Source organism: Lotus japonicus, chromosome 3 (genome assembly GCF_012489685.1).
Source record: "Lotus japonicus ecotype B-129 chromosome 3, LjGifu_v1.2".
In the NCBI taxonomy this organism is placed as follows: domain Eukaryota; kingdom Viridiplantae; phylum Streptophyta; class Magnoliopsida; order Fabales; family Fabaceae; genus Lotus; species Lotus japonicus.
The window spans coordinates 19,357,227-19,381,090 of record NC_080043.1 but is presented as its reverse complement, the minus strand read 5'-3'; the positions used below and the strand labels follow the sequence as shown (position 1 = coordinate 19,381,090).

Here is a 23,864-nt window from a genome sequence, read left to right as displayed (position 1 = left end):
TTTTAAAATGGCTTACGCGGTTCTTGAATGTAGCAAAATACATTTAAGTTAGTCTCTAACAGACGTTAACGGAGGGGCTGATATGTCACATTTTTTTTCCACTTAAAAATTTCACGTAATAAAGAGATTTGACCGAAACATTAAATCTTCAATTTAGTCCCTATGGTTGAAAAACATTTCTTTCTCTCCCCATCTTGCTCTACCTCTCCCCACCACCATCACCCTCTCTTCCTCCCACCTCCCCCCCCAATCGTCCACCCACTCCACCACCACCACTAAATCCCAACTCAAAAACCAAATTGACTATTTACCCTAAATAGTAACAATTTTAAGCCCCAATTTTAATTAGTTATGAGGTTGAAAGGGTAAATTTGGAAATGTCTAAAAGTGAAAAAGTTTAGTAATTAGCCGTGATTAACGAGCAGTAGTGACCACGTGTTAAGGAAAGGTGGTTTCGGATGAAATTTCGGCATATGAATTTCAAGGATAAGGTCTCCCTAATATGCACCATTTCAAATTACGTGACTTACTTGTTGTAAAAAAAAAAAGATTACTTGACTTACTTGATTTTTTTGCTTGACTTATTTATTTTATGTATATGCATATATTAGATATTTTTATGCTTAGTCAACGTTTCTTCTCTATACAAGTCATCATCCCCTTCCTCTCTTTCAGAAATCATCAACCCATGTCTTCCTCAACTGCTTCATCGTCGAACACCCAAAATCCCGAAAGGATGGAAGACCAAGTTTTCCTAAGCTTCACACCGGAAGACGTTGAGGTGGAGGAATTCATTCTCACTCTCCATATGGACCTAACAATGTCCGGAATCCGAACCTGCTACGACAAGATCAACGCGCTTCGGGGAGTGAACCAAAACTCGCTGCGGCGTTCAAACTGGCCAGCAATCGATGGGTCAAGGCTTTCCGTCGTCGTTTTCTCCGAACACTACGGCGGTTCTAGCGAGTGTCTGGAGGAGCTGGAGAAGATCATGGAGTGTCACAGAGCCACGGGTCACGTGGTTTTACTCGTGCTCCATGGCGTGGATTTGTGGGATGTGCGCAAGCAAAAGGGTAGATTCGGACAAGAGTTTGAACGAATGGTCAAGGATGTGACGGTGGAGGAACACACCGTGTTGAATTGGAGGAGGGCCCTGTCTGAAGCTGCTTTCTTATGCGCTGGCTTTACGTCCCGTTACCACTTTTATCGGTATGATCCTCATTTTCAATCACCAAATTTTCTGTATTTATCTCTTATCCACTAAAAAATGAGAACACCCATTCCATCCACACACACACAGTATGGAGAGATAGAATAAGGAGAGAAAGTTAGGTTTTTTTTTTAATAGGTCAATGTTAGTTGTTTTTTTTTTTTTGAACATAGGTCAATGTTAGTTGTTAATTGTTAGTATATTAGTTCATTCGCCGGGATTCGAACCCTAACCCTTCACCCTGCAAATCCCTTCATTCCCTTAGCTCACCTACCCTTCCCCCCGGAGAGAAAGTTAAGTGACATGAGAGCAAATTTTCCGTCCTGCAAGAGAATTTAGACTTGGCACTTCAATTTGTAAAATTAATGTGGAAGTGATATTAGGGTTTAAGTGACAAATTTTTTATGATTTTTGTGTGGTTATACCTATTTGGTATTCTAGTTCACCAAACGTAAGTCGCTAAGGCATCCAACCAACAACGCTTCAAGGCATAACTCTAAGGTTTATTCGTCACTTCTTTACTCAAAGCCTTGTGGGTTGTGAAATTTGTTATTTGTCCATCATGATCGGCTAAATTCATGGCGGAGATCATCACACGTCGGGCGACATTGTCACCTCATCAATCGTGATTGGCTCTATCATCCATTCTTATAAGGTGCGAGATGTGGATTGACTATTAACCCCATTTAAACAGTCGCGGGTTCACCTCCCCCTTCATTATTGTAATTAAAGAGGCTCCGATTATATAAGGAGTACTCTGATTAGGCAAAAGACATGTACTGTAGTGTTTAGAAGGCAGAGCAAGGCTTGAGGCTTGCTGAGCTTTGTCCTCGAGTCTTTTTGTGAACATTTTGGCACCCATCGTGGCTCGGAAAAACTCTTCCCAGGCCCCAAGTCATCATGCAATCAACAACACATCATCAGGAAAACCCACACTCTTCCAGAGCTACCGATAATACTCTATCTCCCTCAATCCTCATAGGTCCTTCAAATGCCATGCAGGCTCATCAGGTACACAATGATTCAGTCCTCTACGCCCGTCAACAGGAACATTGTTCAAGAAACCGAGCCCAATTTCAAATAAGGAAGCGGTTGGCTTCGGTCTTGAGAGGGCAAAACCCTTGAACTCGGCAACTCAAACAGATTGTTGGGCTTCTCCACCATCCTTTTGCAAATAGAGCTTCTCGTAGTCTTTATCAGTTCTACCGAACTGTAGAGGCAGCTCAGCGAACCGAATCTATCTAGGAGACGGTCACGAGCGTGAAAGTAGAAGTTGGTGGAGGATCCGACCGATTATTAGTTGCTTTCTCAATCTGTTCTTGAGATTGCTGAATAAGTTAGCGGTTTCTATGTCGATATTCCTCAAATTCCATATCCTCTTCTAAAACCAGGGAGATTTTTCATTTGCAATTCTAACGATGTTTTCTTTTCTACCCTTAACTTTTCTCCTCTCTTGAAATCTCATTGAATTGCTCCATTTTCCATTTTCCATACCAATTGTTTTATAATTTTTGTAAGCAAGGCATATGATAGCAAGTTGTGCATGGTAGTCAGAATCTTATGAATCATGAGATACATATTGGACTGGTCCCGCCCCATATGTCTTGACGAGACCCATACAGACGACCCCTGGCAGAACTAGGCGAGACAAGTTAATTTGAGGACTGGCCCGCCCCGTATAGCCTGACGAGACCCATACAGATGACCCCTGACAGAACTAGGCAAGACGAGTTACTCAGGCACGTGGTTGGGATCTTTGGGTTTATTACCATCAAGGCCCAACAGGTCAAGAATAAGACCCATATGTAATAGGTTTAGCTCCACTATAAAAGGCTTGACTCTCATTGAATGAAACATGTTCTCATTATTCTACAATTAAAATGTTGATGGCGCAAAACCCTAGGACACTAAACCCTAGATCGGAGTGGTTGAGGGTCGTGTAAGAACACTCTTTGGCGCCCATCGTAGGGCTCGAACCCACGACCATGTGGTTAAGAGCCTTGGAATCACAAGGATCTTCTCCCCATCTCAACAAACCACCACCTTTGTCATTTACCGTCGTCGAGTCCTTGGAACCACCACATTCGTCATTCACCGCCGTCGAGTCCCTTCTTAGAACCCACAGTCGTCGACCCTCTATCTTCATTTTCGCCACCCCACTGAGCCGCTACCTTTGGTCTGCCACCGATCTGTCAGCAAACCACTGATTGGACCAAAACACCGTCCGTATACATCTCACGACGGCGCATTCTGGATTGGCGGCGCATCCTAAGCGCGGTGTGGAACGGCGGCGAGGAGAAGGAGAGCGAACCAGATCGGAGACAAGGAAGAGAAAATCGACGATCCAAGACCTACTTTGGCGACGAATCTTTGGGCTTGGCTAGAAGAGGACGATGAAGACGCCTTCGTTTCCTCCATTGACGACATCAGGGGTGGACCTACACGAACTGACATTGTCGAGTTTTCGTCTCAGTCCCGCTCCGATGATGGCGCGTTCTTCCCGATTGCACGTAGTCCCGAATCTGGAACTCGAGATACGATATTCTTCTCTCGCCGGTTTTCACTGAATTTTCCTCATGGTTTTCCTTTGGTCATGATTCAGTGGATACCGTTTTCTATTGTGAAATGATTTGAATGCGAAGAGCAAGTACTCTCCATTTTGTGGCGGGTTGTATGTTTACTACGCCATGTTGGCGACCTATATGTTTTATAGAGGGCGAGCTCCATTGTCAAAGTCGAGATTAGAACGGTGTAGCATGAAAGGCTAGTTGTAAGGTGGACACCCTGGGGTATTGGTCGTGACCGTCAGTCGAAGGGTTATCTTTGTAACGAGTCATCTAAGGGCGGCACGTGTTCTTTGAGACTTGAGACAATTAAGACACACGTTACCCTCATGCTTCGGGCGCGGTGTCTCGCGGGCATGTTAACAAGTCTCACCCCATAAAGTCAACTCGACCTCTATTCAGGGAACCTAGTGACCTTGGCGGGTCGGGACCTAATGCTAAAGACGCACTTCGTCCTTATGCACCAAGGACTCGACGTCTTGCGGGCATGTGGACTGGTCCCGCCCGTATAGCATGACAAGACCTATACAGACGACCTTTGGCAGAACTAGGCGAGACGAGTTATTTTGAGGACTGGTCCCGCTTCGTATAACCTGACGAGACCCATACAGACGACCCCTGACAGAACTGGGCGTGACGACTTATTCTGAGGACTTGTCCCGCCCCGTATAGCCTGATGAGACCCATACAGATGAGCCTTGGAAGAACTAGGTGAGACGAGTTACTCAGGCACGTGGCTGAGATTACCATCAAGGCACAATAGGTCAAGAATAAGGCTCATATGTAATAGACCTAGGTTAAAGTTTAGCCCCATTATAAAAGGCTAGACTCTCATTGACAGGTCAAGAATAAGGCTCATATGTAAGAGACCTAGGTTAAAGGTTTAGTCCCATTATAAAAGGCTAGAGACTTTCATTGAATGAAACAAGTTCTCATTATTCTTCAATTATTGTGTTGACGGTGAAAACCCTAGGACACTAAACCCTAGATCGGAGTGGTTGAGGGCCGTGTAAGAACACGTATGTAATGTGTTGCAATTCGTTAGATTTTTTAACACCCTGCGATTCAACTGTGTGTTTTCTTGATCTATAGTTTCTTGAAATTACCATATTATGATCATGTCTTGGTGTGATGCTTTTGTTATTATTATTATTATCAGAGTTGACATTGCAAAGTTTAGTCGACACTATCAACCAACCACCACCAAAATTGAGTTGTTGAAAATCATAAAGAAAGCTTATGCAATAAACTGTGGATAAGCTTTTACATAATTTACCGCAGGAAAAACTTACGGAATTTACAAAGTATTCTCTAAAGAAATTCAGTAATCTTTGATTATTTCCTGGTTGTTCAGGTTCAGAAATTACAGGATATTGCTCTTTTTCTTAATCAATCCAAAGTCCTATGATTAGTGGCTGGAAGTTGTTAGAAGTCTCACATTGACTAGAGATATGGTATAGATAGCCTTTATTAGGGCAGAGCAACCCTTAACTCTTGAGCTAGCTTTTTGGTTGAGTTATGTCTCCCGAATTCTAATATGGTATCAGAGTCTGGGTGTGAGAGTGTGTTTTAGAAGTCCCACATTGACTAGAGATATGTTATAGATAGCCTTCATAAGGATAGAGTAACCCTTAACCTTGAGCTAGTTTTTGAATTGAGTTAGGCCTCTCAAATTCTAATAGCAGATATGGGTCCAATTACATAGCAGATCCAACAATCTATATGTATATTTGTGTGGACACTTCAATATGCTATACTCACCAGGCTGGAATTTCTCTCTCAGTCAATTTGCTCAAGGGAGCCAATTTGCACGTTTGCGATACTTGAGACTTGAGAGACCTAGAGCAATTAAACCATAAATTAAGTATGCTTGATATAATTCTTTATTTCATGTCAACTATATAGATTTTGCTTTTATCTGATTCCTAATGTTAATTTCTGCAGTGATATGTCAATTACGGACTTCATTCGTATGGTGCTAGATGGTAAATATATGTCCCGCCCTCTCCATCCTGTTGGGTTAGATGTTCATGCTAAAGATCTTTATGGCAAAATTGGTTACTATCTTAAAAAAGTTAACTTTGTAGGAATATGGGGAAAGGGAGGGATTGGTAAAACATCCATTGCCAAAGTTATTTACAACCGCATGTTCGAAAGTTTTGAGGGTTCAAGTTTTGTTGCTAATATTAAGGATGTATGGAAGCAGGATAAGGGTGAAGATTATCTACGAACACAACTTCTTTCTGACATCAACAGTACAACAGACATGGCAGTACATAGCACTGAAGTGGAGAAAATATTAGCTCATAAAAGGGTACTTGTAGTACTTGATGATGTGAGTAACACAGACCAGCTGATATCATTATGTGGAAGTCGTAAAAGGTTTGGTGTTGGGAGTATAATAATGATTACAACCAGAGAAAAGCAAGTTCTTGATCTCTTTGAATTGGACGTTGTATATGAAATGAAGGAAATGGACCCAAGTAAATCACTTGAGCTTTTTAGTTGGCATGCATTTAAGCATTATATTCCTACCGATGATTGGATTCAACTCTCAAGAAAAGCAATTTCTTTCTGTGGAGGACTGCCACTGGCTCTTGAAGTATTGGGTTCGTTGTTACTTGACAGAACAGCATCACAGTGGAAAAGTATACTGAAGCTACTCAAAAGAAATCAAAGTAATGAAGTGCTAAATATATTAAAACTGAGCTATGACTTTCTTGATGATAATGAGAAAAAAGTATTCATTGAAATAGCTTGTTTCTATATGGGAAAGGACAGACACAATGTCACACAATTATTAAGTGGCTGTGGACTTGCTGCAGAAACTGGGATAAGTAAACTCATTGAACGTAGCCTGTTAAAGGTTGACAAAAATAACAAGCTTGAAATGCATGATTTGGTGCAAGAGATGGGAAGAGAACTGAATCGTTTGAAGCCAAAATCCAAATGGATCCATACTGTGTTCCTGAGCTTCCGAGGTTTAGACACTCGCAGGTCTTTCACTTCTCATCTCTATGCCGCTTTACAACATGCTGGTATTGAGGTTTACATGGATGACAAACTGAAAAGGGGAGAAAATATCTCATCCTCATTGTTACAAGCAATTGAAGGCTCTAGAGTTTCTATCATCATTTTTTCAGTAAACTATGCAAACTCAATATGGTGCCTACAAGAGCTGGAGAAAATCATGGAATGTCATAGAGCTATTGGTCAAGAAGTTGTCCCTGTATTCTACGGTGTGGAACCATCGGAAGTACGCAAACAAATTGGATCTTTTGGACAAGCTCTGGATGGACTTGTACAGAGAATCTCAGCTACGAAAGATATGATTGTCAGATGGAAAAGAGCACTCACTGAAGCTGCGAACTTGTCTGGGTGGAATCTAAATAGTTACAGGTAATCAAATTATTCATTCATCAGTAGAAAGAGGCAAACAAAAAAATTCTTTAAACATGTGAGAAACTGAGAATGCATCACCATAGTCCAACTAATAATTAAGATTGTTGCTATTTGCCACAATTCCACAAATCATGCTTTTAGACAATCAATCAACTTTCCATTGAGGCAAATTTTATCGTTGATGCAATGACACCTAATGATAGAGTTTCAAATGGACAAAAGAACCAACTTCAATTGTCCATCGCCTCATGAGATGGGTCAGTGTCTCATTTGTAGTCTAAGCAGTACAAATTAGAGCAAAAGGGAAAATTATTGGGAAGGCTAAACATGTTGATTGTTGAAGATTAGACTAGAAGGAAATACCTTTGCAAATACCAAAATAGCTAGCATCATGTAGTTAAAAGGGTTTGCAACCGCAGCAATGAAGGCTGCTCTAAGGTTTGGGGATATGGTACAAAGGTGGTGTCCACCTTTTAATATTTCAGACTTTGCCTAACTCAACCGCAAAACTAACTTATGGGTGAGAGTTTCTCTACCCTTTATAAGAAATATTTTGACCAAACTGGGAGCTCTAATACCAACTTGCAATATACAAACTGAATTTTATTTCTGATAACGCACATCAACTAATACACTATATATAGCTCATGTATATCAATCCTATTAATTACAAATCTAAAATTCAGGAAAATATAATCTATCCAAAACTATAAATAAGGAACTTCCAGATATACAAATAAAAAGATAAGTAAGATGTAAAAAAGAAGGAAGTAAGGGAAATCAAGTAATCCAACAGTTTCGTTGCCCTATGTGTATGCAATGCATGTATATACGTTTTCAATTTTTCCTTTTAAAATTATACAGGAGTAGCAGCAAACCAACTAGGTATAAACACATACGATAAATTTGATCAACTAATGTACTGCATTGTTAGAAAACAAGAGAAGAGTTGAGAGAGAGAGAGAGAGAGAGAGAGAGAGAATCTTGTATTCTGTTAATTACTGAGTAATTCAGTTATTACTAGTGTTATGCTCTCTTTATATAAGAGGCAGATCCAATAGCTTCAGCAGGAAGCTACTAACAAGACTAACTTACTATAGCTGTTAACAGACAGCTCAGCAACCTAACTAACCGCCTAAGGGTACGCTAATATACAATCTGGTACACAGTACCAATGTACACCAGTCTTATCTTTAACATGCATACTGCATAACTGTATCCGTATCAAAGAAAAATTGAGTATTTGATAATTGTGGTTATTAGTCATCTATCAGAGGATGCCAATGTGGTGTGCATCTACTGAATACAAAACAAAGCAACTGAATAAATTATTCTAGTTTACATCTGATGAATCTTGTCTATGATTGTCCACCTGTATTCTGAAAAGTTGGCAGAAGATAGTCGTAGTTCCAAACTAAAGATATACCCAAAACTAGCTTGAAAATTCAATTTAAAGATTTTTATTTCTGTTTATGATGTTAAAGATCCATTCTGAATTCATCTCCCCTTTTTGATAGATGGAACTGTTAATAGTAAGAATTATTTAATAGATGATTATTTTATCTTATTGGTAATTGCTGTTTTTGACAGAACAGAAATTGAGATGATTAGTGATATTGTTAAAACTGTTACCACAAGACTAGATGACAACACATACTTATTTGTTGCTGATCATCCAGTGGGAGTGGAATCTCGTGTGCAGGACATGGTTCAATTATTAAGTGGTAAATCAAATGAGGTTCGCATAGTAGGAATCTTAGGAATGGGAGGAAGCGGTAAAACAACCATCGCCAAAGCCATTTACAATGAAATTAATCAGAACTTTGATGGTAAAACTTTCCTTGCAAATATAAGGGAAGTTTGGGACCAAGATGATGGCAGAGTTTATTTGCAAGAACAACTTCTTTCAGGCATCTTGAGAACCAGAAGGATGAAATTACATACCATTGAATTGGGAAAAACAATAATAAAAGAAAAACTTTGCCACAAGAGGGCACTTGTTGTACTTGATGATATAAATAATTTGGACCAAGTAAATGCTCTGTGTGGAAGTCGTGAATGGTTTGGTCAAGGAAGTAGGTTAATTATCACAACTAGAGATGAGCATTTACTGAAAGTTCTGCAAGTGGATCATATTTACAGAACCCAAGAAATGGATGAAAGCGAGTCTCTTGAGCTTTTTAGTTGGCATGCATTTAAGCAAGCTGCTCCAAACGCAGATTTCGTTGGACTCTCAAGAATGGTTGTTGCATACTCTGGAAGACTACCACTAGCCCTTGAAGTTCTTGGCTCTTGTTTGTTTGAAAGGAAAATTGCTGAGTGGGAAAGTACATTAATGAAACTTGAAGTAATTCCCAATGATCAGATACAGAAGAAATTAAAATTAAGCTATGATGGTTTAAGTGATGATATGGAGAAAGACATATTCCTTGATATATGTTGTTTCTTTATAGGTAAGGACAGAAATTATGTTGCACAGATTTTAGATGGATGTGGACTTCATGCAGAAATTGGGATTACTGTCCTCATAGAGCGAAGCCTTGTAAAAGTTGACAAGAATAATAAGCTTCAAATGCATGATTTGCTCAAAGTAATGGGAAGAGAGATAATACGTGAGATGTCACCTACGAAGCCTGAGGAGCGCAGCCGGTTATGGTTTCATGATGATGTAGTTGATATGATGACAAACAACACTGTAAGAACTTTCTCATATATTTAGATAAATATTTGGTTTCATGAATTTTAATGCTTATTATGAAAGAAAAAGAGTTCCATAATTATGTTTACTTATCATAAATTAGAAATCAATTGTTTCTTTGTTACTTATTATTGTTTCCTGTCTTTTAATTGTGAATTTTGGCTTCCACATTTTAACCTTTTCTATATTGCTCTCGTTCATTACATCACTTTTTGTTAAGCAAGATGGTGATCCTCGTTTTAATGCTTTTCATTTTATAGGCAACAATAGCAGTCAAGGGACTGGCTTGTAGCTTACCAAAAAATAATGATGTTGTTTTCGAGACTAAAGCATTTAAGAAGATGAAGAGACTCAGATTGCTTCAACTTGGTCATGTAAACCTTACTGGAGATTTTGAATATTTATCAAAAGACTTGCGCTGGCTCTGTTGGCATGGATTTCCTTTAGGATACTTGCCTGGCAGCTTTTGTCCGAAAAGTTCAGTTGCTATTGACTTAAAGCACAGCAATCTGCAATTAGTCTGGAAGGAGCCTCAGGTGATTAATTAAAACAAATTCGTCAGTTCCTCTTAATCCACATAATACTCGGCATCTAATTCATTTTTATTTTAAAATTTTCAGTTGCTCGATAGGCTGAAATTTCTCAATCTGAGTCATTCTCATCACTTGACGCAGACCCCTGATTTTTCAAGATTACCAAATCTTGAAAAGCTAATCCTCAAAGATTGTCCACAATTGTCAACTGTGCACTCAACAATTGGAGATCTCAAATATCTTAAGCTGGTAAATTTGAAGGACTGTAAATCCCTCAGTGACCTCCCAAGAAGTATATATAAGTTGAAATCTCTGAAATCTCTTGTCCTTTCCGGCTGTTCAAAACTTTACAAGTTGGAAGAGGACATCATGCAGATGGAGTCCTTGACAAGTCTATTGGCAGATGGCACTGCTATCACACAAGTGCCCTTTTCTTTAATGAGATTGAAAAGTATCAAACACGTGTCCATTTGTGGCTATGAAGGATTATCAAGTCATATATTTCCTTCTCTAATTTTTTCTGGAATGTCTCCACGAAATCTTATGTATAAAGTTTTTGGGAGCATTTCATCATCGCTTCAAAGTCTTTCACTTGGTTCAGCTGCCATGAGTCGTGCAGAATTGGAATTAAGAACACAACAGATAACACATATAGAGACTCATCCATCAATTGATTGTCACAATTCCATTCACTCTGCAAGGTCTGAAAATTTCACCAGTTCTCTCATTATTCAAGCTGGAGAGTGCTGCAAAGCCACTGATACTCTTACAGGCAGTATTTCGCAGGTTTCATTCTCTCTTGGTCTCTCAGTGATCAGATTAGTACTTCACTACACATCATTTCCCAATATCAGAAGACTAAGAAACTTTTCAAACATAAACTTAATAAAATTAGACATAAGTTTTGTGCATTGCTTGGGTCTTAATATTTATATACATAAAAGAATAAAAACATTTTCCATTTTCAAGGTGAATAATACAGAATTTAACTATTTCCTGCACCCTATTATTTCAAATAATACTTTAAGTTCCATAATTCTCATGATATTTACCATTCTGACTTTTAGGAAACCAATCGCCTACTTTTAGCCTGCTAATTGCTATCATCTCAATTCTCACTATTAGTGATTTTATATATTTCATTCTAAATAAATTTAAACTTGCAATTTAGTTCACCTGTCTTTTTAACTTTCCATTTGTTTTTGATAGGTACTCACATATTAGGTAGTTAGTTAGTAGGTTAATAAGGCATGTTGCCTATAAATAAGGAAAGTTAGTGAACATTTGGGGTATCTTTTGTATTCAGTTAGAATTTGGGGTCTAAGAGAGTGTTGGGATCTCTCTAGGTTTTGGGAGGGTGTTTGGTATCCTTTCCTTGTATCTTGCTCTAATTTCCAATTGGGGATTAGGGTTTATCATCAATAATATTCATACTATTTCTGGGTTCTATCAGTTTTCCACTTGCCTAATGGTTGGAATTGAGTATGTTCTTGGAATGAACATTGATAACTGCCTAATGCTTATCCATCGTGTATGCAAAAATCCAAGTCGCCAACATGGCGTGAAAAGATGAAGGGCGAGCGCCCTTGGTCCGCAAGTCCACAAGCTCGAAGCAGGAGAGCGAAGTGTGTCTCCAAAATGTGACCGTCAATCTCTGTCCCCTTGTGATCCCCCTAGCAGGTCGCCCGTTGCCACTTTCCACTTGGTACGGCGTTCCTCGGCTGGCGGTTTCGACCAACGCGCAGGAACTATTCCCAAGCTTCTAGTTGCAATAGCTTCCCCGCCTAGAAGATCACCTGGCCACGCTACTTGGCGGGATCAACAAAGAATGTATAAAGCGTGTAGGTCGCCGACATGGCGCAAATGAAACACAAACCGCCAATAGCGCAAGGAAATACGCAAATACATGAATCTCCGATTGACGCGGGACCTAGAAAGATGGTGTACAAACGCCTACAAGATTAAGGAGTCGTGGTGGCCCGCCTCATTACCCGATCCACTGACTTGACGGGCAACCCGAGCTGGCAAGTCCACAAGTCCACAAGCGGCGAGAACGATTACTTCGTATTGGCGATAAGTTGGAGCAGGTGTATGATCGTTCGCCGGCGGGAAAGGTGGCAGGCATGGGTCATGTGCTGATCATTCAATCATTGACTGGCGATAACCCCGGCGAGCGACTGAACTTTGTTGTTGGTGTCACCTGTCAGGCGATGGTGTTTGATCTTTATAGTGGCGAGGCTTTTCGCGCTTTCCCTTCTTTTAAAACCCTTTCAAATCCCTATCTGCCCCACGTGACTGCCCCACGTGGTCGTGGGTTACATCAATTTCCCTCTTTCTCCGGAACCGTCACTTCACCTTTCATAACCGTCCCATCGTGCGCAGTAACTCCCCATTGCACGCGACCCACCTCCCCAAAACCATCATGACTTCCAACCTTCCACACGCGTCCAACACGCGTCACCCTTCCAGCTTCCCCCCTTCTCCTATAAAAACCCTTCTTCCCCACAGTCATCCCTTTCCGAGACCCCTCTTTACCTCCCTAATCGCTTACCAAACTCCCTCTGCCCACTTCCGCTCCGGAGCCGTCGCTTATCACCCTTTCCGTTACCCACTCTTCACATCCTACTCCGGTGAGTCCCACTGTCCTTATCTTTGCATCATACACATACTCATCTTTTCCTTTCTTTCACTTTACTGTCTTCTAAAAATGGCTTCAAGCCCTACCTCCCCTAACCACTCCTCTTCTTCCTCCGGAAGCGACCCTGATGCCACTGCCGCCGGCGGCCTCCGTTTGGAGGTCCCGGAGATCCCACCTCACCGACTAAAAACCTACGCCACTCTGCCCCTTCCAGTCCAAATAGCCCCCACTCACGAGGCTATAGACCAACCTTCTATTTTCCAGAATAGCGATCTCATCGTGCAGTTCGTGAACTCCCTGGGTGGTTTGTCTCATGACGATGAGTTTAACGCCAAACTCAGGATTTGGATTTGCAGTCCTGAGGACCGCCCCTGGCTTCATAAGCCAGACGGCGACGTAAAGAGATCCCATTTTTTCTTTGCGTATGAATACATGTTTAGCGAGCTTGGAATCAGGCTTCCTTTCTCGCCCTTTGTCCAAACCGTCCTCCGCGACATCAACGCGGCTCCCTGCCAACTCCACCCTAACGCCTGGGCCTTCATTCGGTGTTTTGAAATCTTAAGCGCCGCTGTCGGCATCGCCCCATCCCCCACCAGTTTCTTCTACCTCTACGACGTCGACCCCAAGTCCATCAAAAACAAAGGATGATTTCCTTGAAGGCCCGAGCCGGCCGGAAGTGCTTGCATCCTCACAAAAGTAACGCGAAGTCCTCCTTCGCACGGAAGTACTTCCGTGTGGCGGTTCATCCCGCCTACCCAGAGGCATTCACCCTTAGAGACGGGACCGCCCTTTTTCCTCTTTACTGGACGGAGAAGCCCAATGGGATCACCGATCCTTCAGAGGAATCTTTGTCCGCCAACGACAAAGCCTTTCTTAATCTCCTTGCCCCACTTCCCATCCTTGACTGCACAACAGTCCTTGAGGGCGCTGACCTCTCAAGAACTCCCAAATACTTAGGTTGCCCATAGCTCACTTTTATTATTGACATTTCCTTTCTCGTCTCCTATGTTGTCACTGATCGTATTTTTTATTGTTACAGAAGATATGAATTTCACGAACGCCGAGCTCCTGAAGGCCCGCGAGAGGAGAATGGCTCGCTTTTCCCCAAAGTTCAACACTGAGGGCGACGTGAAAAAACGGGGCGGTGCTGAGAACCAAGCCGAGAGCACCAAAGCTCCCAAGAGGAGAAGATTGGTCAAAGCCTCCTCCGGCGCCGGCACATCCAACCCTGGCGCTCAGCCCACCACTGCTGCTGCGCCTAAAGGCAAAAATGTCACTGAAGCCTCCGTCGCCGCGGCTATCGAGCCAACCACCGTACCAGCTTCTACTCCTGCCACCGTCGGTGCGACCGCTGCTTTTGCCGCTGCGTCCTCTGCTGGCGCCACAGCCGCCTCCGTCGGTGCCACAACCACCAACATTTCTCAATCCTCAGCTGCCGAGAAACTCGCCGGTGTCAACGCCACAAAAGCTGCTGCGACTTCCAACACTCCTGTTGGAGAGAAGGAAAAAGAAAATGAAACCCCGAAGTCTCCCTCTCGCCAAGATGCGCCTCCTAGCCCGCCCTCAACACATGATGCGAGCTCCATGCCTCCCCCGCCTCATCAAGGGGAAAAATCCTGTCCTGGCGCTGCCACTACCTCTGAAGCGGCTCAAATTGAACAAGCCCCTTCTCCCGTGGCCGGTTCTTCAAGCTATTACAATATGCTCCCCAACGCCATTGAACCCTCAGAATTCTTACTTGCTGGTCTTAACCGTGACGTCATAGAAAAAGAAGTTTTGAGTCGGGGCCTTAATGACACCAAGGAGGAGACTCTTGCTTGCCTCCTACGCGCTGGGTGCATCTTTGCCCACGCGTTTGAGAAGTTCAATGCCGCCACCGTTGAAGCTGAGCGGTTGAAGGCCGAAAGTGCTAAGCATCAAGAAGCCGCCGCTGCTTGGGAAAAGCGTTTTGACAAACTGGCGACGCAGGCAGGAAAAGACAAAGTCTATGCCGACAAGATGATTGGCACGGCGGGGATTAAAATCGGCGAGCTGGAGGATCAGCTGGCGCTGATGAAGGAAGAAGCAGATGAGCTTGATGCAAGCCTTCAAGCTTGCAAAAAGGAAAAAGAGCAAGCTGAGAAGGACTTGATCGCCCGAGGCGAGGCGCTGATTGCTAAGGAGTCAGAGCTTGCCATACTGCGCGCTGAACTGGAGTTAGTGAAGAAGGCGTTGGCGGAGCAAGAGAAAAAGTCTGCGGAGTCCTTGGCCTTGGCGAAGTCTGACATGGAGGCGGTGATGCAGGCTACGTCCGAGGAGATCAAGAAAGCGACTGAAACTCATGCCGAGGCCCTCGCCACGAAAGATGCTGAGATTGCTTCCCAACTGGCAAAGATCAAAAGGCTAGAGGACGAGCTGGCGACGGAGAAGGCCAAAGCCACTGAGGCGAGGGAACAAGCCGCTGACGTCGCCCTTGACAACCGCGAGCGCGGTTTCTACCTCGCCAAAGATCAGGCCCAACATTTGTACCCGAACTTTGACTTTAGCGCCATGGGAGTAATGAAAGAGATCACCGCCGAAGGACTGGTTGGTCCCGACGATCCTCCCCTGATTGACCAAAACCTCTGGACAGCGACTGAAGAAGAAGAGGAAGAAGAAGAACAGGAGAAAGAAAACAATGAATAATGTAATTTTAACATTACTTTAGCTTTTACTGTCACCTTGTAGTGTACTTTTCCGCCATTCGTCTATGTTTAAGCAACCCTTCGCCATAGCTTTTTATATCGCCGTTGGATATTTTGTAAATCATGTTGGAATGCTTCCGCCGTACATTTTTTAGTCGCCGCCTTCTTATGGCTTAAAAAATTTAAGAATAAGTTTCATAGTTTAACCCCTCGACACGCCAGAGTAGTAAAATACCAAGCACTCGCCTTCCACCTTATTCATTCGCCGACCTTATATCTTGCGCTATTTTTCACGCGTCATATGATTGAATTACGCCTAACGATTTCGTGCCTTAATTTTAACTAGGACTTGTTGCTTGGTATTCCACCACCAAGACTTTAGACGTTTTCCCCAATAGGAAGAAACGGCCTCCATTCTCGAGGACTTCGCCCGGGGCTTTGCCCGCTCGGGGCTTACAATGCTTGGATCCCAATGGCCATTTGGGGGTCCCAAGACTCTTGCCTAGCTAACGGCGCTCGTCGTATTCTGGCGAGACTTACCCAGCACATCGTTTACGGGACCGGCGATCACGTCAGACTTTCCGGAGGGTGATTCCCAGGCGTCAAAGGCCATTTGTGGAATCGCCACAACCTTCAGGGTTCCAGCAAGCCCCTTTGGGGATCAAGCTTGTCCCACTTAGTGATCGCCGTAATTCTTTATGTCGATCGGCAATTCCGATCGTCAGGGAATCCCTGGAATTTTTGGACACGAATTTCGTGAATTTTCGTTTTATTTTATTGATGGAGCGCCTCATTAAAAAACTCCTTTCGGAGAAAAAGAGCACGCCTTGTTATTGCAATACATTGGAGAATTTGAAAACACCTCGGAAAATCTTAAAGATATCTGGCTCCGGCGATTCCGCCTTGTTCACTTTCTCGCCTGCGATCAACTATAAAAGTAGCGCAAGCTCAAACCATTGAACGACCGAGGTAACCGCCTTCCATCAAGCTCTTCTAAGTGATAGGCCCCATTACCAAGAACTTTAATAATGCGGTAGGGCCCTTCCCAGTTAGGAGTAAGCTTGTTCCCCGGGGCTCCCGATCGCCACTTGAGGACCAGGTCGCCGACTTGCATATCTCGGACGCGAACCCTGCTGTTGAACTTTGCCGCCACGCGCTGCTTCATCGCCATTTCCCGAATGTGCGCCTCGTCGCGCGTTTCCGACAAAAGGTCCAGCTCCATCGCCATGTTGGCCTGATTTTCCCCTTCAAAACCTGGTTGAGTCCGCCATGTAAAGTTGTCAATCTCCACCGGCAACATGGCATCTACCCCATAGGTCATTCTAAAGGGGGTTTCCCTTGTAGTAGATTGCTCGGTGGTGTTGTACGACCACAGCACCGCCGGAAGTTCATCCAATCAAGCTCCCTTAGCCTCCGCAAGCCGTCGTCTTAGTCCTCGCAGGATTACCCTGTTTGCAGATTCCACCTGCCCGTTCGTCTGCGGATGCTCAACAGAGGCGAACCTCATCTGTATGCCCATTTCCCTGCAGAACTCCCTTGTTTGGCTGCTTGAAAACTGGGTCCCGTTGTCAGATACGATCGCCCTTGGGATCCCGAACCTGCAAACAATACGCTTCTAGTAGAAATTGACTATCTTTGCAGAAGTAATCTTGGCCAGGGGTTCAGCCTCAATCCACTTAGTGAAGTAGTCCACCGCCACTAATATAAACTTTATTTGTGTCCTGGCGGTCGGAAAAGGTCCGACTAAGTCCACACCCCACATGGCGAAAGGCCACGGGGCGCTCATCGTTACCAACTCTTTTGGCGGTGCCTTAGACAAATCCGCGAACACTTGACATTTCTTGCACTGCTTCACGAAGTCCATACAATCTTTCATGAGGGTGGGCCAGTAAAAACCCGCCCTCAACACCTTGCAAGCCAAAGACCTTCCCCCGATGTGGCTCGCGCACACTCCTTCATGTACCTCAGACATTATCGCTTCGTACTTCTCTGGCGGTACGCATTTCAACAATGGCGTTGAGAAACCACGGCGATACAAGTGTTCGTCAATGAGGGTATAGTGACTCGCCTCCCGCCGTTGTTCCTTCGTGCATTGCTCCACTTCTGTCGGGTCCCCCGCCAAGATAGATATTATGGGATCCATCCATGTTCCCCCTCTATTCACGCAGGCCATGAGCTCGCCTTCGATGCTTGGGTACGCCAGCGTTTCCTGAATCACACTTTTGTTATTGCCGGGCTTCCGCGTGCTCGCCAATTTGGCCAGCGCGTCCGCCCGCTGATTTTCTGCCCGAGGAACGTACTCCACCACGACCTCTTGAAAAAGTGTCATCAAATACCGTACCCGCTCAAGGTACTTGATCAGATTAGGATCTTTGACCTGGAAAGTTCCCTTCACTTGATTCTCCACCAATTGTGAGTCCGTTCTTATCAACAAACTCCCGATCTTCACTTCCCGCGCCAACTTCAATCCGGCGATGAGAGCTTCATATTCTGCTTGGTTGTTCGTTGCTTTGAACTCGAATTTCAGGGATTGCTCCAACACTAGTTCCCCCGGCCCTTCTAACGTTACTCCCGCGCTGCTGCCACTACTATTGGAGGATCCATCCACGAAGAGAGTCCACTGAGTGTCCACTCTTTCAAACCGATCTGGAGTCAACTCGACCACAAAGTCAGCTAGTGACTGCGCACCAACCGCGCCCCGCTTATCATATTGCAAACCATACTCTGACAATTCAACCGACCAGGCGACCAATCTACCCGATAAATCCGGTTTTTGTAATACTTGTCTCAAAGGCAAATCCGTCCGCACCTTCACGGGAAAACTCTGAAAATAAGGTCTCAACCGCCGGGCGGTGACGAGGACCGCCAGCGCCGCCTTCTCAATTTTCTGATATCTGACCTCCGCGCCCTGGAGTGTGTGACTAACAAAATAAACAATTCGATGCTCGCCATCTATCTCCTGCAACATCACAGAACTCAGAGCACTATTGCTCACAGCAAAATACAAATGCAGCGGGTGTCCCTGTATTGGTTTCGACAAGATTGGCGGTGACGATAGGAGTTCCTTGAGGCGAACAAAAGCTTCCTCACACTCCGCCGTCCACTCAAATGCGACATTCTTGCGAAGACACTTGAAAAAAGGGGAAGATCTGTCACCAGACTTGGGAAGAAACCGAGACAAAGCTGCTATTCGCCCCGTCAAACGTTGGACCTCTTTCACATTAGAAGGGTTTTTCATCTGCTGAATCGCCTTGCATTTTTCTGGGTTTATCTCGATTCCTCTGGATGTGATCATGAATCCCAAAAACTTGCCCCCCTGAACACCAAAAGAGCATTTCTCCGGGTTGAGGCGCATATTGTGCTTCCTTATTTCGCCAAATGCTTCCTCCAGATCTTGATGATGGTCTAAACCACGTACTGATTTAACAATCATGTCATCAACGTAAACCTCTATGTTTCTTCCCACCTGCCCAGCAAAAACCCTATCCATCAATCTTTGGTAGGTCGCCCCAGCGTTCTTTAGTCCAAACGGCATGGTGCGGTAGCAATAATTGACTCTGGCGGTCATAAAAGCCGTTTTGTCCTCGTCTGCCGGGTGCATGCGGATTTGATGATAGCCAGAATAAGCATCCATCAAGCTAAGCAGTTCGTTGCCCGAGGCACCATCAACAAGGCTATCGATGCTGGGAAGGGGATACGAATCTTTTGGACATGCTTTGTTTAAGTCTGTGTAATCTACACACATTCGCCATTTCCCGTTCGCTTTCTTCACCATTACGACGTTCGCCAACCACGTCGGATACTTCACTTCCCTGATGAACTCTGCCGCCAGCAACTTGTCGACTTCCTGTTGCACCGCCTTCCCTTTGTCGCCACCCAGGCGCCTCCTGAGTTGTGAAACTGGCTTGAGACTTGGATTCAATGCTAACCGATGGCATATGAAGTTCGGATCAATTCCAGGCATGTCTTTGCAGCTCCAAGCAAACAAGTCTAAGTTCTTCCCAAACAGTTTTGTCAGGCGCGTCTCCTGCTCTTCCGTCAGTCTGGTCCCAATCTTCAAAGTGCGATCGCCAAACTTTAGCGCCTTCGTTTCCTCAATTGGCGTGGGCCTATTTACTCGCCCCTCGCCCCGGGGATCAAGATTTTCATCCGAAGCTTCGATTTCATAACATCTATGGCCAACCAACGTACTCTTCTTGCCGTACAAGTTAAGGCAATTATTATAACACTCCCTCGCCATCTTCTGGTCCACCTTCAGCTTTCCCACCTTTCCACTGCTTAGCGGATACTTGACCGCCAAGTGGGCTGTTGAAATTATAGCACAAAGGCGATTCAATGTATTTCGCCCAATGATGACATTGTAAGATGCCACCACCTGGAGAACCAGATACCTTACCTTCAAAACCCTGGCACACTCATCTTCCCCAAATATTGTGTCTAGATCAATGTATCCCCGCACCATTACTTGCTCCCCCGCGAAACCTACCAAGGTTCCCGCATATGGAGTCAGATCATTGTCAGTTAGTCCCAACTTGTCAAATGCATCACCATAGATAATATCAGCCGAACTACCCTGATCCAGGAGTACCCTTCTAACGTTGAAACTGTTCATCCTTAACTGTACCACAATCGGGTCGTCCTTATGAGGCTTTATCCCCTCAAAGTCCGCCATCGAGATTGTTATGTCAGGGTGTACGAATCCAAAAGCGACCTCATGAACGGAATTAACGGCACGAACATGGCGCTTACGCGCCGCATGAGTGTCGCCACCGCCGCCAAATCCCCCGGCGATGGTGTTGATGGTCCCGACGGGCGGGCCTGAGTGTTAAGCGAACGTGTCATCAGCCCCTTTTGTGGCGATAGCCGCTGATTCTTGCTTTTTCTTGCCCTTAGTGTCCGCTCGCTCCTCCTCCCGCTTGTGCGCTTTGTTTTGATCGCCACCGTTGCGCCACGGACCTTGACGATTTCCTTGATATCCCGCCCGAATCAACTTATCAATCTCCCGCTGCAAAGTCCAACAGTCATCCGTATCAAGCCCGGCGGACCGGTGGAACTCACACCATTTCTTGGGATTGGCGTCCCGTGGCTGATACTTTGGGGCCTCCGGTTCATCTACTAGATTTGCGTCCCTCGCCCCTTGGAGCATATCCGATAAATCTGTGTTCATCACCATATCAGTTTCCTCCCGCTGGCGATGAGACTTAGATTGCCAAGGCCGACGTTGTTCATAATCATCGCGCCGTGGATACAACTGTTCCTTGGTCGGTTTGAAAACCGACTTCCCCTTACCTGGTCTCTGCTGCTTGCCATCCCCCTTATCTTCGTCGCTCCTATCTTTTTTCGCGCGCTTGGGCGACGTGTCGCCCTTTTCCAACTTCGCGCGCTTTCTTTTGAAAGCGTCGTCCTCCTCGTCGAGAATATAAGTGCTGGCACGAGCACGCATCTCTTCCATCGAGCGCGCCGGCTTACGTGTCAATTTGCTGTTCAACCCTCCCGGCAGCAAACCGTTTTTAAATGCTAAAGCACAAGCTCGAGGCTCCTCGTCCTCTACCTTTACCGACGCCGCGCTGTACCTTGCCATGTACTCTTTCAGTGACTCCCCTTCCTGCTGGCGAATATTGTATAGGTCATTGATCGTCACCGGCTGATTCTTATTTGCCGAGAATTGCACTAGAAACTTGGATGAGAAGTCTCTGAAATTTGAAATCGATCCTCGCGGCAAAGTTGTGAACCACGCCATCGCCGTCGATTTGAACGTCGATGGAAACATCCTGCACTTCACCGCATCTGACGCCGCAATTATCACCATCTTCGTATTAAAATACAGAAGATGATCCTTCGGATCGGAATCTCCGCGGTAAGAATCCAGAACTAACGTTTTCATGTTATCCGGAATCGCCACACTCTCGACATCTTCCGAGAACGGACGGAACTCAGCCACGGAATCTGCTTCTCTGCTTCCATCATCTCGCTGCTCGCGACGGTAGAAATCTAACTGAGCCTGTAGATGCTCATTCCGCTGCTGGATGTTGCCAATGCTGCGCATCAAATGGCGCCATTGCTCCTGTGTCACCGCCGGTTGTTGTTCCGGAGCAGGTGAATTCTCTGGTGAGCGCTCCAGAGATCCCACCTGTGAAGGCGATGGAGGAGGTGGTGGTACAGGAGGTGATGGAGGAGGAGAAGGCGATTGTACTCCTGTCGTTCGTGCCGGAGAATCCAGGACCACACGATGAGGCCGCCGAGGCGGCGAAATCCGCTGTCGCATTGGTGAATGATGTTGCCTCCTGCGTCGAGTCTCCATCCAAACCAGAAACGATGCAAACTCGATCGGAAAACCAACACTAGTCACAGAATCAAAATCAGAAAACCAGAGAATTGCCTAATCACAATCAGAGGTAACTTCATGCACAATCAATCCACGTGAATGGGAGTAGAAAGTTTACAGTCCCCACAGACGGCGCCAAATGTTCTTGGAATGAACATTGAAGAGAGGTATAGTACCTAGAGGTGGAGGATTGAGCTAAGAGAGAATGAGAATGAGAGAGAGAGTGCTGAATTTCATGTGTTATTTCATCAAATGAGCCAAAAGTCCCTTACAATTGGTATCTGCTACCTATTTATAGAGGTAGTGTTGGGCCCCCATATGCTAGGGTCCTTAATGGGCCGTGTGGGCCTGGCTGAACGAGGCCCAACCCTACTGGCTTGGGGCGCCACCGGGCGGTGTGAACCCTGGGCGTTGCCCCTCTAGGGGCTCGCCCAGTCCAGAGTACATTGTAGTGATTTTGAATTTCATGCTTATCTATCTTGCTAGTTCTTTGAAATTATAGAATTCCCTATGTTTGCTTTATTACTGGACATAATTGTCAAATCAAATGTTAAAGTGAAAATGAAAATTGTCCTTCTAGTCTGTATGGATTGTTAAATGCATGCATTGTTTCTCACAGGGATGGACTAATGATGGATCTGGTGACTGTGATTGTTCTTTTCCTAGTGACACTAAATGCCTAACCTTCAAAGGTGAAAGTTCCTCAGTATGGTTTAAAGTGCCTATTACTGATTGCACATTGAAAGGGGTGACTCTACACATTATTTATTCATCTTCCCTTGACAACCTGGCTTCTGAATGTGATCTTATTAGTGTCTCTATGATAAATTACACAAACGATACCATTCATCTCTACAAACGAGACAAAACAACTTCCGTCGATGATGAAGAGTGGCAAGGATTGATGTCAAGTCTTGGACCTGGTGATGAAGTGGAGGTTGTTATAGTTTTTGGACATCGATTTGTCGTGAAGAAGACAATAGTCCATCTAATATACGGTGAATCAGCCAACTAGATGGAGTTTTCATCAAAGCCAGACAAGGGTGAAATCTGAGAGATGCTGTGCTTTAGATGACCATGAAATCTTTTGCCAAAACAGTTCTGACACACTCACATTGGTGTTTTAGATTACCATGAAATCTACCAGGTGCCAATTCTACACTTGAATCTCATAAGATTTTATGTATATGTTGTTCTGTGTTTGATTTTTTAAAATTAGTACTGTTTACGTAAATATTTTAGATAATTCTACACTTGAATCTCATTATCGGTTGTTCTGTGTTTGATTTTTTGAACTTAGATAGCCTCATGACCGTTGAAGTTAGGTGCCATATAAGACATTTCTCATTTTGAGATATATGCACGTTTCATAGCTTTTTGTTGATGTCACAACTCTGTACGTTTGATTTGTACTCTTATCATGCTCAACTAGTCACATGTGATCGAGCATAGTGCTTTGCTTTAGTTGCTTCATTGGACAATCCATCTATCTTTTGATTATTTCAATCTTCATAACTTTGGTTCTCCTTGAGATGGACTCATATTGCATAGGAGTAGAGATCATACGATTGTGTTCTAGGATCATTGTAGTTGGAGACGATGAGACTCTAGACGATCCAAACTGTAAGCAATGACCTCTTGGACTAGAGGGATCAGGCACTGATTGTCTAGATGATGCCAAATCATAACACTTGTTGAATTTGTCTTGTGTGCTTCAGTTGATTAGATCATGAATGTATTGACGGTGCCACATCATAACACTTGTTGAATTGGCTTTGTGTGCTTCAATTGACTTTTCTCTTTGTAGTTTGCACTTCTTGTATTGCTTTAG

At 44.3% G+C, this 23,864-nt stretch overlaps 1 protein-coding gene across 5 annotated transcripts in view; it reads left to right on the top strand.

Annotated features, from left to right (window-relative positions):
• The first annotated feature begins 362 nt into the window (after nucleotides 1-362).
• LOC130743260 (disease resistance protein RUN1-like) overlaps nucleotides 363-23,864 on the top strand; it is a 32,329-nt gene continuing 8,827 nt past the window's right edge. For 2 of the 5 annotated variants that reach the window (XR_009021404.1, XR_009021405.1), the window contains exons 1-6: nucleotides 363-1,209; nucleotides 5,719-7,173; nucleotides 8,767-9,871; nucleotides 10,135-10,410; nucleotides 10,495-11,193; nucleotides 22,653-23,180. Coding sequence is in view for 2 of the 5 variants with exons in the window: in XM_057595424.1 (XP_057451407.1) it covers nucleotides 593-1,209; nucleotides 5,719-7,173; nucleotides 8,767-9,871; nucleotides 10,135-10,410; nucleotides 10,495-11,193; nucleotides 22,653-23,048 (4,548 nt within the window). In the remaining 3 variants the exon portion in view is untranslated. Of the gene's footprint in view, nucleotides 1,210-5,718; nucleotides 7,174-8,766; nucleotides 9,872-10,134; nucleotides 10,411-10,494; nucleotides 11,194-22,652; nucleotides 23,534-23,864 lie in introns of those variants that run through there. The other 3 variants (XR_009021403.1, XM_057595425.1, XM_057595424.1) reach the window with 3 other exon arrangements.